This window comes from Coturnix japonica, chromosome 3, assembly GCF_054131305.1.
Source record: "Coturnix japonica strain WE chromosome 3, WE-NBRP24, whole genome shotgun sequence".
In the NCBI taxonomy this organism is placed as follows: Eukaryota; Metazoa; Chordata; class Aves; order Galliformes; family Phasianidae; genus Coturnix; species Coturnix japonica.
In genome coordinates, this window is record NC_140665.1 from 47285181 (window position 1) to 47297316 (window position 12136).

At 35.6% G+C, this 12136-nt stretch overlaps 1 protein-coding gene across 17 annotated transcripts in view; it reads right to left on the reverse strand.

Moving 5' to 3' along the window:
* SYNE1 (spectrin repeat containing nuclear envelope protein 1) overlaps positions 1 to 12136 on the reverse strand; it is a 275903-nt gene that overhangs the window by 123423 nt on the left and 140344 nt on the right. For all 17 annotated transcript variants that reach the window (XR_014944012.1, XR_014944011.1, XM_015858221.3 and 14 more), the window contains 12 exons: positions 11099 to 11281; positions 9412 to 9555; positions 8924 to 9079; positions 8360 to 8524; positions 7646 to 7818; positions 6666 to 6819; positions 6390 to 6533; positions 5299 to 5463; positions 2553 to 2870; positions 1787 to 1942; positions 726 to 896; positions 123 to 449 (listed from right to left, as the gene is read on the reverse strand). Coding sequence is in view for 15 of the 17 variants with exons in the window: in XM_015858221.3 (XP_015713707.3) it covers positions 123 to 449; positions 726 to 896; positions 1787 to 1942; positions 2553 to 2870; positions 5299 to 5463; positions 6390 to 6533; positions 6666 to 6819; positions 7646 to 7818; positions 8360 to 8524; positions 8924 to 9079; positions 9412 to 9555; positions 11099 to 11281 (2256 nt within the window). In the remaining 2 variants the exon portion in view is untranslated. The remainder of the gene's footprint in view (positions 1 to 122; positions 450 to 725; positions 897 to 1786; positions 1943 to 2552; positions 2871 to 5298; positions 5464 to 6389; positions 6534 to 6665; positions 6820 to 7645; positions 7819 to 8359; positions 8525 to 8923; positions 9080 to 9411; positions 9556 to 11098; positions 11282 to 12136) is intronic.

Here is a 12136-nt window from a genome sequence, read left to right on the forward strand (position 1 = left end):
CTTTTAGAGATCCAGATCAGAGGTATAAATTTATTGAGGAAACCTGAACAGACATTTGCATTAGAAGATTTACTGCAAGTCTCTATGTCAATAAATAGTATGGCAATACAATCACTTTTTACCTTGTATTTGGACAACTGGGCCTTTTTCTCATAGAGTTCACACTTTGGTTCCACTGGTGTACGCAACATGGCTTGGTACTCAGTAAGCCACTGGGTTTGTGCCCTGTACTTGTCTGAGAACTCCTTTGCCAGCTGAAGGCATTTCTCTGAAGTCACGTGCTCTTTCCTGATTGAACCAGCTAAATCTTCAAGCTGTTCCACATGATCTCCAATTTCTTTTCTTAAGCAGTCCACATCGTTTTCTTCCATGTACTTTATAGCTCGATCCCCCTTCTCACGGGCAGATTTCAGTAAACTGTGGCCTATGTCCATATCACTCAAAAGCAGCTGTGGAGAAAATGAAACAAAATATAATGAAACGTGCCTTATGATAAGACAGTATCACATTATTTAAGACTACCCACAACCTCAACAGTCAAAGTATGAGGTAGTATACATATGAGAACACAGAGCTTTATACTGGATGATCTTTATCCTGCTTATTTCTCTGGTTAGGGTGAAGTTGGCATTTTGAGCAGCTTTTAAGAGACATGTTAAAACATCGGCATTTTTTGGTGAACCAAAACTGAAGACAAACAACATCTGTGTCCAACAAAGCTGTACCTCTAGTTTCTGCACTTTTTTTTCCATTGCTGTTTTATCCAACACATCAGACTTGGTGATCACATTTCTGAAGTCCTTGCTGGTAGTTCCATACCAATCTTTGTATGCACTAAAAGCCAATTCTGACTCCTCCATACTGCGTATCTCTTCCTCCAAAAACTTTGTTTGTTCCTTCAAAACAAATACAGAGGTTAGAGGAAGAAACAAGAACCACCTTGATGTTTATCACTGATAGAGATCAACTGCCATTTATTAATAAAACCTGCTACACTAAGATTAAACATATAGGTTTTGAGTTCTTAATACTAAATGGATAATTATCACTGAAGTCTTCTCAGGGTGAACATAACACAGTCATTAATAATAAAACTGGGTTAATCCTAAACTGAAAAGGTACTTTTACTTTGCAATTTGTGTTGTGGCTTATGATTATGTATTATCTTACAGTATCTTACTAAATATTCTGTCTTACCAATTCAAATTTCCCATGCCTATCTCTTTCAATGATAACCTGAAAAACATTTCCCCAGTCACAATTCAGCATTTAAATCTCCCAAATTCTGAATTCCTCTCCTGATACTATCAAAAAAGATTACTAATCATATGTGATCAAATCTGAATATATTTGAAAGGATTTTAATATCATTCTCTAACACGTTTAGTCCAATGAAATCTACATACATGTGTGCCTGCTTGTGTGTATACACTTATATATGTGTAAGCATATATATTTATAGTAAAAAAAACCATAAATATATATAAGAACATTTCTCATGGTTTTTCATAGGTATATCATATCATGACATCATTCAATGAACTGACAGAATCAGGACGCCTGCTCAGGAAGAACAGTTCCCTGCATTACTAATGTTCCCAGAGTGCTTTGGTCCATCCCACATGGTTTCTGGGAAGAACTGATGTAGTGATGTGAGGATGTCCCTCTTTCTGCTTTGAACTTGCAGTGTGCTTTTGGAGAAATTACCTTTCCCATTTGTTTGATTTATTACCCTCAGCTCCTTTTACACTGAATTAATACATATAAATTGATTTTCATAACTCACCAAGATACGAAGAAGAAGAGTTTGATATCGTGATGTAAGCTGTGTAGCTTGGCTTCCCATTCCACTGGTAGTGAGACCTTCCTCTAGTATTTGCTGAGCTAATATCCCAACTTCCTCCACATCATCTTTACATATTGTAATTTCTTCGTGCCATTTCTATGACAAAAGACATAATCCAGTTTATATAGCTAATTCAAATGTCTTAAACACAACAGTAATTTAGTTGCAACTAAGTTAGGAAATCACTGAAAGGAAAACAAATAAATGGTTATAAATATGCTGTTTCAACAGTATTGTTTGCATTTTATTACAGTACATTCAGTATTATTTTCTGAATAATAATAGAAACACAGCCTGGACTTCCGGCAGTTGTTGTTTTGTCTGCATTTTAAAAGAGATCATAAAACAAAAGCTTAAATCTTTACCAGCCTACTTCCCATGTTTATTCAGAACAATGTCTTCTACTTGTAGTGACTAAGGAGTACTACTACATCAATACAGCAGAGACTTCAAATCACAGTTCATTGCATTTTACTTTTGTTACTGTGGTAACTCTTTCTCACTTCAGGTTCCATAATGTCTTTACATTCCACAGAGCATATGAATTCCTAATCTCTTTATGAGATTTCAGCATTGGTATAGCCATATTTTAATTAGTAGAATGGGGGAACGTGCTCAGAATTTATTGATTTTCTGAAATTTTGACAGTAAGCATTGGTGCAGAAAACTCACATGGTATTTTGTTTCAGGAATTCCTATTCTTTACCTTCATTTGTTGAAGCTGCATTTCTTTTGTTGGTCTATCAGACTGCCTCCCAGTCCTGATAGCAACTTTCTCCTCCATTTCTGTTATCCAGTCATTAACCTTCTGAAATTTTTTCTCCATTAACCTCAGTCTGCTCACAGTAGCATTTAACTGGCTTCTTGCTTCAGAAAGATTGTGCTGATAAACTTGCCAGTCCTTCTGTATGGATTCCAAGGCTCTGTCTTCTATCTGCGGCATGCCCCAAGGAATCACCTTCTCTCTGGCACGGACAGCAGCATTCATTAATGCTTGTCCCTCCGCACAGTGGACCTGCAGCTCCTGTAAAAGCAGAGTTATAAATACATACTTACATTAACAATTTTTATTACACATTGCACATGAAGTCCTAGTTCTACTTCAGACAAAAACAGTTACCTCAAGTTAAACAGTCATCATAATTTTAGGGCTCTATGGTTGAAGACACCTTACACTAAGAAGAATTTGATGGCATTGGTACCCAGTATTGGTATTAGGGACAAATTAATTCTTGAAAATTTTTGACAGTATATGCACTGAACTCCTTCTCCTCCCAATCCTTTTATGAGTTCTGAAATAATAGTTGCCTGAGCTGTCATGACAGCCTGCAATCCATTCATCATAAACCTAAATTCAAAAGTTTCCAGCTATGGCAAAGACACTCTAAGTCTAACTCTGAAATTATATGTGTATAAAAGCAAGGAATAAGGTGAAGCTTCATTCTTTCAAAATTAACATGCCTATTTACTTATATATGTGTTTGACATATCGTTCAAAAATAATTCTTGATTCATTCTTTGGGACGTACATGACTTTTTCATGCTTATTAGAAACTGATTAGAAAGTATGCCAACCTGCTTAGGAAACATAACCAGAAAATGAACTGACCAAAACACATCTACATGTCTTCTAGGTTTATATTTGAAATCTACACTCAAATACTCAAATTTTCAAAATGGATGCAGATTTTTTTTAACATAAACTCTTATAGGATTAATTATATTCAGGCCCTGATCCCGCAGAGGTCTTCTCAATATCCTGAATAAAACTATATATATATATATATATATATATATATATATATTTAATCTCAGAAGCTAAAGAGCAGACCTTTTCCTAATTCAGTAACAGGTACAAAAACATTTTTAATCTTAAGATCATAACTGGGAGACTACTGCAGTAGTTCCAGTTTACTCTTCCCTATCACCCAGGAGATACAGTGACAGATTTTCCACCTCACTATGTGCCATGGTTTTCTGATTTGGTTATAAGTATTCCAAAACATAACATCATCTTTACATGATAATCATCATAACACTGGGAGTTGAAGAGTTAATGCTTCAGTTCCATGGATTATCTATTTTCCAATTACTTGGTTCTCAGAAGAGAACTATATACCCCAGAGGACTGTTTGCAGTTCTGTTTCCATTTTCCGTTCAGAGGGAAAGATAAAACTGCTGGTCAGTCATGAGAAGTCCCCTCATACTTTCTGCTCATCTCTACACTGTGTGTGCTTCCTAGTTATCTCACCTTCAGTGCTAGCGTAAGGCCTTCAATTTTTGGACACACTCTCTCACATTTTATTTATTAGCTTCAATTTCAATTATATTGTATTATATTTTGTTATCTTGCATTTTAATACCATATTTAGTAAATTAACCTTCCTCTTCAGATACTTTTCGAGGAGGTTTAGATTAGACATAAGGAAAAATTTTTCTCTCAGAGAGTGGTCAGGCACTGGAACGGCTGCCCAGGGTGGTAGTGGAGTTGCCATCCCTGACAGTGTTCAAGAGGTATCTGGATGAGAAGAAGCTACAAGATATGGTTTGTTTTTAGGCCCATCTCCCTACCCTTTCCCCATTTTCTCCTTTCTTGGGGTGTGTGTCTGTGGGTCTCCCCACCCCATTAGTCATGGAACCAGGTTGAACCGGCCCATATGCTGACAACAGCAGGACTAGGGAAAACGGTTTTAAGTTAAAAGAAGGAAGATTTAGGTTGGATGTTAGGGGGAAGTTCTTTACTAGGAGAGTGGTTAGGTCCTGGAACAGGCTGCCCAGGGAGGTTGTGGATGCCCCGTCCTTGGAGGTGTTCAAGACCAGGTTGGACAGGGCTCTGGGCAACCTGATCTAGTAAAGGTGTATGTTTGGTGGCCCTGCTAGGCAGGGGGGTTGGAACTACGTGATCTCTGAGGTCCCTTCCAACCCGGGTCATTCTGTGATTCTGTGATAAACCACTGACACCACCTGAGGCAGTCTAGATGACCAGAACTGCCTGAAGTAGGCAAGTAAGTATAATATAAATATATACACACATATATATAAGTATTTTATATATATATATATATATATGTGTGTGTGTGTGTGTGTGTGTATATGTATGTATGTATGTATATATATATATAGGACTATAAGCAACAAAAGATGGAAACTTCATGAAAATAACATTCTTGATATGCTATGAAACAGAGGTAAAAGAATAGGTAGTGTCCTCAGTGCAGACCAACATCTAAAATAAATTCAGTACTTGAAAAGAAGGTTTTACTGGATCCACTTTTAAGCAAAAGTTGCTTAGATATAATGTGCTCTCAAGCTGTTCCCAGGTAAAAAACAAACAAACAAAAAAACGCAAAACAGACAAACACACACACACACACAAAAAAAAAAGATGGAAATTTTGTTCCAGTTAATATTATTCCATTATTATTTCAGTTACAATATCACACACACTGTACCTGTAGGTCTCGAAGCGTTGCCTCCTGTTTCTGAGCATCACCTTCAAGATGTGATAAGCAGCTAAGTTTTTCCTGTTCCTCTTCCAGCCATGTTTCAAATGCCTTCAGATTTCTTTGATACCCTTGATGTAAGCTAAGCAGTTCTTCTGCTTTTTTTACTGCGTCCTGTTTGTAAAAAAAATATTTACAGATCTATATCTTAGTATATCATCAAATCAAGAAAATATAAATCCAGTAAAGACATCAAGGTGAACAGTTTTTATCTTATACTGAGTTTTCCTAAAATTCATGTGAGCTCAAATGTGAGGGTACATATTCTTAAAGATTTGTCATCTATGCTTGTGATTTGTGAGATTTAGTCTGTGATCACTATTATGTATCACCTCAATGTATGAAAATAAAACAACTGCTTAATTTTTATACTAAGTTAACTTTACTGAGGTTGTCAACAAGAGCTTAGAATTTTTTTATGATCTCTTAAATAAATAAATAGATAAATCTCTGCTTTATATGTCTGTGCTCTCATATTTTTGATGTTGGAAAGGACCCACAAGGATCATCAAGTCCAACCACTTTTGAATCTTTTGGCATTACAGTCAGTTTACTTGGTAATAATGTTTGTATTTAGCAGTAAGATACTTTAATCGTCAAAAATTTTTGGTTTACTTGATTGTCTAACTCCATTCATTGCAAAACTTTTATTATTATTACTTATGCAAACTACAAGTATTCAGATATGCTTCCAACTTTTCAGTCACAATGACTAAAATCACATTTAAACTAAGTCAATTAGACTTTTGAAAGAGAATTCTTCAAACTATTAAGTTGAGGAATTTTTCAGATATTCAGAACCTTTCTGAAAAGATCTGAAGCTCTGTGCCATAAACACTAAGTGGTCGAGCGGTCACATACATTAAGTTATAGCTTCCTCCAAACTCTTAAACTGTAAAAGAACAAAACAAACAAACAATAAAAAGTGGTCAATTAGAAAAACCTTCTCTGCTTCCTAGTTTTCAAAAAACAACCCACAACCAACAAACCAACCAACCAAAAACAAACCAAGAAAAGTGGGAAAACTGGAAAAACTCTACCCTTGCTCTGTCTTTGAGCAACTTATAGCGCTCCTGAAGTTCCTGGAGTTCAAGCTGAGTGACATAATGCTCAGCCATTCCACTGCCTTTTACTTCAATTGTCTCCAACAGACTACTGTGACTCAACACTTCTTCACTGAGAAGCTGCAAAACCAAAGGAGAATGATGCATTTAAGAATGATCAGCATTAAAATGAACTACAGATTAATCTTGCAGTTAGTCAGCCTTTTCTGCTGCTGGTATGTTTTTGTTGCTGATTCACTGTAAAGCACACACCTTTGCTTTGCTGAGGGCAGCTGATTTTTCCCTCAGTTCAGCATATTGCCTTTCAGAAGAACTCATGCTTGCTTCTACTTTATCCATCCAGCTGGTAAACTGGCGAACATCATCCTGGTAACTTGTCCATTTGGAAAGAGCTCCTTCCAGTTGACTGTAATTTAAAAATACACATTTTATTTATTTATTTATTTATTATAGTGGATGTTCTCATGCTAGTTAAATATTGAGATACTGTTATACATAGTTATTATGGACATAAGACATAATACAAGTATCACAAGCTAAACAGAGACACAAACATTAAAACCTCACAGGATTTAATTAGGAGCACTGATTGGATCTGAAGTTTTCAAACTGAGAATATTGAGGAGATCCATTAAGTGATGTAGCTAAGTGATATGTGCTAAGTTTAGTAAATAAAATGGAATAGGAAGCATATAACCTAAAATCAGATTTTTTCTGCAGCTGCATTACAATGTTTAATCAGTTTGATTGTTTTAAACTGAAATATTTCCAACTAGTTATTCTCCACTATAGAAGTCTGCATTTATTTTTCTGATTTTCTTTATCACTTTCAGCATTTCTTCCTTAAGAAGACTACTGGACACTGCAAGTAAAGTATCTTCTGTGAAATTTAACAAGTGGAAAATCAGACAGTATGCTGACAGAACAACCATTACTCTTAATATTAAGAAAAAAAATCAATGCATTTTATGGAATTCAAAATAAAATTTTTAGACTGTTTATGAATACAGAATCCACTTTTAAAAAAATATTGCCAGTGTTAACAAAGGTTAGCTCCTCACTCTTGTCTCTCCATTTTCTATTTAATTGTAATAGGTCATTTGAGGCTTCCAGACTTGCAATATTAGGCACATGCAGTTATTTTCATTAATTTGACTCTTGAAATCATAAAACCATGTGGACTGTTAAGAACACTTGACAGTGCATCACTATGCACCTCATACCCTTTTTACCTCTTGCACTGGATACATGCAGACAGAAGAGAAGCCCAACTGTCCTTCAGCGTTTGCAACTGCTGTTCAATCACTTGTACTCCCTCCAGAGAAGTATTTTGCAGAATAGACTCTCCTCTTGTCAGAATTATTTTCATTTGGATTTCCTTTTCTTGTTTCACTGTTAGGAGTCCCTAAAAAGTGAGTAGATTTTGTTCTAATTTTATCATTAAGCGGACATGAATATGTTACCTAGGTACAAAATCTATGCAGGTACTTCCAGTGCATCAGACAAAGTATAGTGGAGACATTCAGAAAACAATGTCATTTAAAAGGAAAATTGTAAGATTTATTCATAGGAAAAAAAAAACAAAAAAACAAAACAAAATAGATGTGATGAAAACACTCTTCTACAGAACCAAAGTATCATTCAGCAATACTGGGATCTGCCTGTAAAAAAATTTTATAACATAGAAGATCAGTACACTATCAACAATATCAGCTGTGCAAGTGCTAGCTCTTAGCTTGCAATGTGTAAAATCATGGAAAGTCTGAAAGCACAAACCCAAAACAATGAATAACACTCTTTTTGTGACATCCCTATATGTTGGAGGATTTGTCTCAAATTTTGAGCCACAGTCCAAATACGGACATCAAAGTTTTGCTTTCTGAGCACTGACCTTTATCATTTTCTGCACAGTATTATATCAACAGATGCTACATCTGTTTACATACCTCCAGCTTTAACATCCGACTGTCCAGAACATTTTTGTCAGCGGTGGGGTGACAGTAGGACTCCAGCATGTGAATTGCATCAGCCACCCAGTCTTGCAGGTCCTTGAAACCGTGAGAGAACTGCTGGTGCTCTGCTACAACCCTATCCATTTTGGACACCTTCTCCTACAATTCATACAGTAATCAGAATCAGTAGGCCTTCAAAGGATTATTTTTTTCCCCATACCCATTCAAAAATTAGTTACTGAAAAAATGAAAATGAAAATCAGATTTCTTTGAACTGGGAGAAAATCGTTGACAACCAGGCTGTGTTTTTTAATTACATTTTTTGGAAGAAAAAAAAAAAATCACAATTACATTTTATGTAATACATAAAATACATTTTATGTCGGCCCAAGGAATTATACAGGTCTTTATATCTCACTCTTTAAAGCCAGCACAAAAGATCATTGCTCAGACATACCACAGAGCAGGGATGCAAGACATTCACAGCATTTTATATTTCAGTCTTTCCCCACGCACATCAAAGGAACAGTTTAAAAGCACATACACTGAGTGCTTTACCTTTGTCAGATTGCTTAGAGTAAGGTATTGTGAAGACAATTGAGACACTCTGCGCATAAAGCTTTTGCTGACAGCTTGCTCTTCCAACAGCTGCTGAGCTTTCTCTTTTAGCCTGTTGAGCTGATGCTCGTGGCAGCTTATTTCCTCAAGGACAGACTGTAAAGCATAGGCACATAAATATTACAAGTGAGTGCAAGAAAGCAGGCAAAAAAGAAGTTTGGATTGCCCGTGAAAAATAGAAATAACAAACAGCAAGCATACTGAGAAAAGTACACCATACATTTATAGCAATAAAGCAGTGTGTCCTAAGAAATTCAGAGATGCAAATACTGACAAAACAGGACCATCAAAAGCAATTCTTGAAAACAATTCTCATCTTCTTTCAAGAGAGATGAAGAATGACAGAATGATCAAGCTCTTCTAAGGCATCAATGAGGCCAGCAAAATGGGTGATGAAAGGCTGGCTTGTTTAAAATTTAAGAAATCACCTGCAACTTCTGCTGTTCTCTCCTCTTAGAAGGAAGGTCATGGAGGCGACTGCTACTCCCTTGTACCATCTTTTCTGTTGTGCTCAGCCATTCTGCCAGAGGCTCAGCAGTTGCTTCAAAGTCCTTCATCTGGATCTTTAGGTTCTGAGAATGCATATGAGGCACACACATATTTATCGACAATCTCACTACATTGAATATAATTTTAATGCACAACATACACAAAAAAAATACACTATTGCAGCCAAATACTACTACGGCTGTTCAAAATAAAAGGATGCTGGCTCTGCTCCTCACACCACGAAGATACTGAAAGAAAGGTTTGAGAGAGTATCTCCTAAAGATATAAAGAAATGTAACTAAGTAGGATGTTTATACAGTTCAGAAGTGGCTGAAACAAATTTTGTCTGAACTGAAAGCTCTACAAAGCCCTGACTTTATTAGCTTTGACTGAACAAAAGTCTATCTCACACAACTATGAGTGTGTAAAGCAAGGATATTTTGGGAAGCAAGTTATCTTACAGCTGCCTGGAGTCATTCACACTAACCCACTTTTAAAGGGCTGCCATTATTCCTAGGGGTTGTTTGACTAAGCTTAACCTTATCCTGAGGCTCATTTCTGATTATATTTTCATCCACTATAAAGCCTTGGTTTTAAATGTAGGCATTCCTTTAGCGCCTGCATTATTTTCTTATAGGGTTATTCTGCATAATTAAAATGAGCACCTGAAAAAAACCATGCATATGGAATAGAAACCTAAACAGGACAGTTTCTATGTCCTGGCAATTTTATTTATATGTTTTCAGACTAACTTTGTTTTCTTTTTAGCTATAACTTTATAATTTTAACATCATACTGTAAGACTAGTCTTATGAGACTGAAAAATACTGTGCTCAGAAAGATTAACACCTAAGGAAATCTTCCTTCCAGTGGCTAACCTGAGATGAGAAAGTTACCTTCTTCTACCCAAGAATTTTCTTTGAAAAAAACCTTTTTTACATCATATAAAATCTACTTATATATTTTTTTTTTTCTCAGCTGACTAGACATTACTGTTCTGAAACAAGAAGGTCTCAGAACTTTAATTCTTCTATGAAATGCAAGGAATTTCAGCTAAGACTTCTTGACCGTAAAACCTATAAAGTTAAAAGAGAGAACACTGTAAAGACATTCACCTTAAATGCAAAAATGTGCTGGCTGAATTGTGAATTCTGAGCAAAGAAGGGCACTGGGATTTATTCAGAAAGTTGTTCAAATCATTTACATTTCATCAGTTTGCAGTAAAAGTGATGATGTTTACTCTACTGGAGCTTCAATCAGCACTGGTGTCAGAATTCAGGGTTACAAATTTTTTTTAAAAAGAAAATGTACTTTAATGTATTCTAGTAATTTAATTCCTTCCTAAGGCTTGTAGTGACATCAGCCATTGCTGTCTTTGCTGCTCTCAGTTACTCTTAACAACACCCTTCCACATGAAACACCCCAATTAAAGTAGGTTCATGTGGGAAAGATATAAGTAAATATGAGTAAAATGGATATGGAAAAATGAAAGCCTCTTGAAAGTAACTATTAATTATGTTGCACCATAAACACCTACTGCTAATACGAGAAATCTGTAAGGATATCTATTAAGTATGTGTGGTTTGAAACAAAAAGCAAAGAGAAAATTAAGATATTGTTCAATACCTCCAGTGCAGATTCCTTCTGATGGAGGGTGCTGATAAAATTTTTCCAGTCTTCCTTAGCCATAGTGCACTTGTCCAAGATAACTTTAGCCTTCTCCTTTGGCAAAATAGAACACAGCAGTTCTCCTTTGGATGCTACCAAGTTTAATTTCTGCTGTCCATTCTCACTTTCTGATAAGAATTCCTAAAAACAATAAAAAAAACTTTGTTTGTATTCTGTAAAAGTTCTTTTTGCTAGCTTTGCATCCCAGTAAAGGTCAATGGCAAGCTTCCATTAAAATTAACAGAAATAGAAGTTTACTGTTACTGCATGTTAATTTGTTAATTCATATTTCAGTATATTATATTTCAATATTATTCATATATATGAGGGACAATCATGCATATTATAGGGATAATAGCTACTTAATCCAGAAGTGCCGTGCGCATAAATTATGCATATACCGATTCTAGAATTATCTATCTAATCTGAACTTTATGAGAAAATACTGGTCTTTCAGTTGGGTATTACACTTCTCCAAGCATTCACAGTACGGAACATAGTATGGCATTCATTTCAGGAAAGCAGGGGAACACACTGCCTTGCAAACTGGAGACAGCCACACTGGCCATTCAATCAATGTGTAGGGGTGTTGGTTAAGGCTTAAAACTTTAGCAACATCTAAGCTGTGTGATTAATCCTCTGTATCCTTATTTTACTTTGCCTCGTTCAAAGTTTTTGCACAAGCTTGGTGTACAGGAACTATATGGAAATCTGTGTTACAGAATTATATATGTAAGGAAATAATGACTTTTTAAAATTCCAGTGTGCTGGAATAATATTCTTATAACTTGTAATTTAGGATTCAAATGAATTTAACAGTCTCAAACATGAAGTTACTTTAAACCATTATCATGCTTACACGATAGAAAAACAGTTTAATATTCATAATCATCAGGTTAACTTCATGTTGTAAGTAAAGAGCTTGACTAAAAATAATAAAAAATTCTGATTATCTGCTTCACTAGAGATCCAAGAAGTGAATGCAAAGTATCGGTA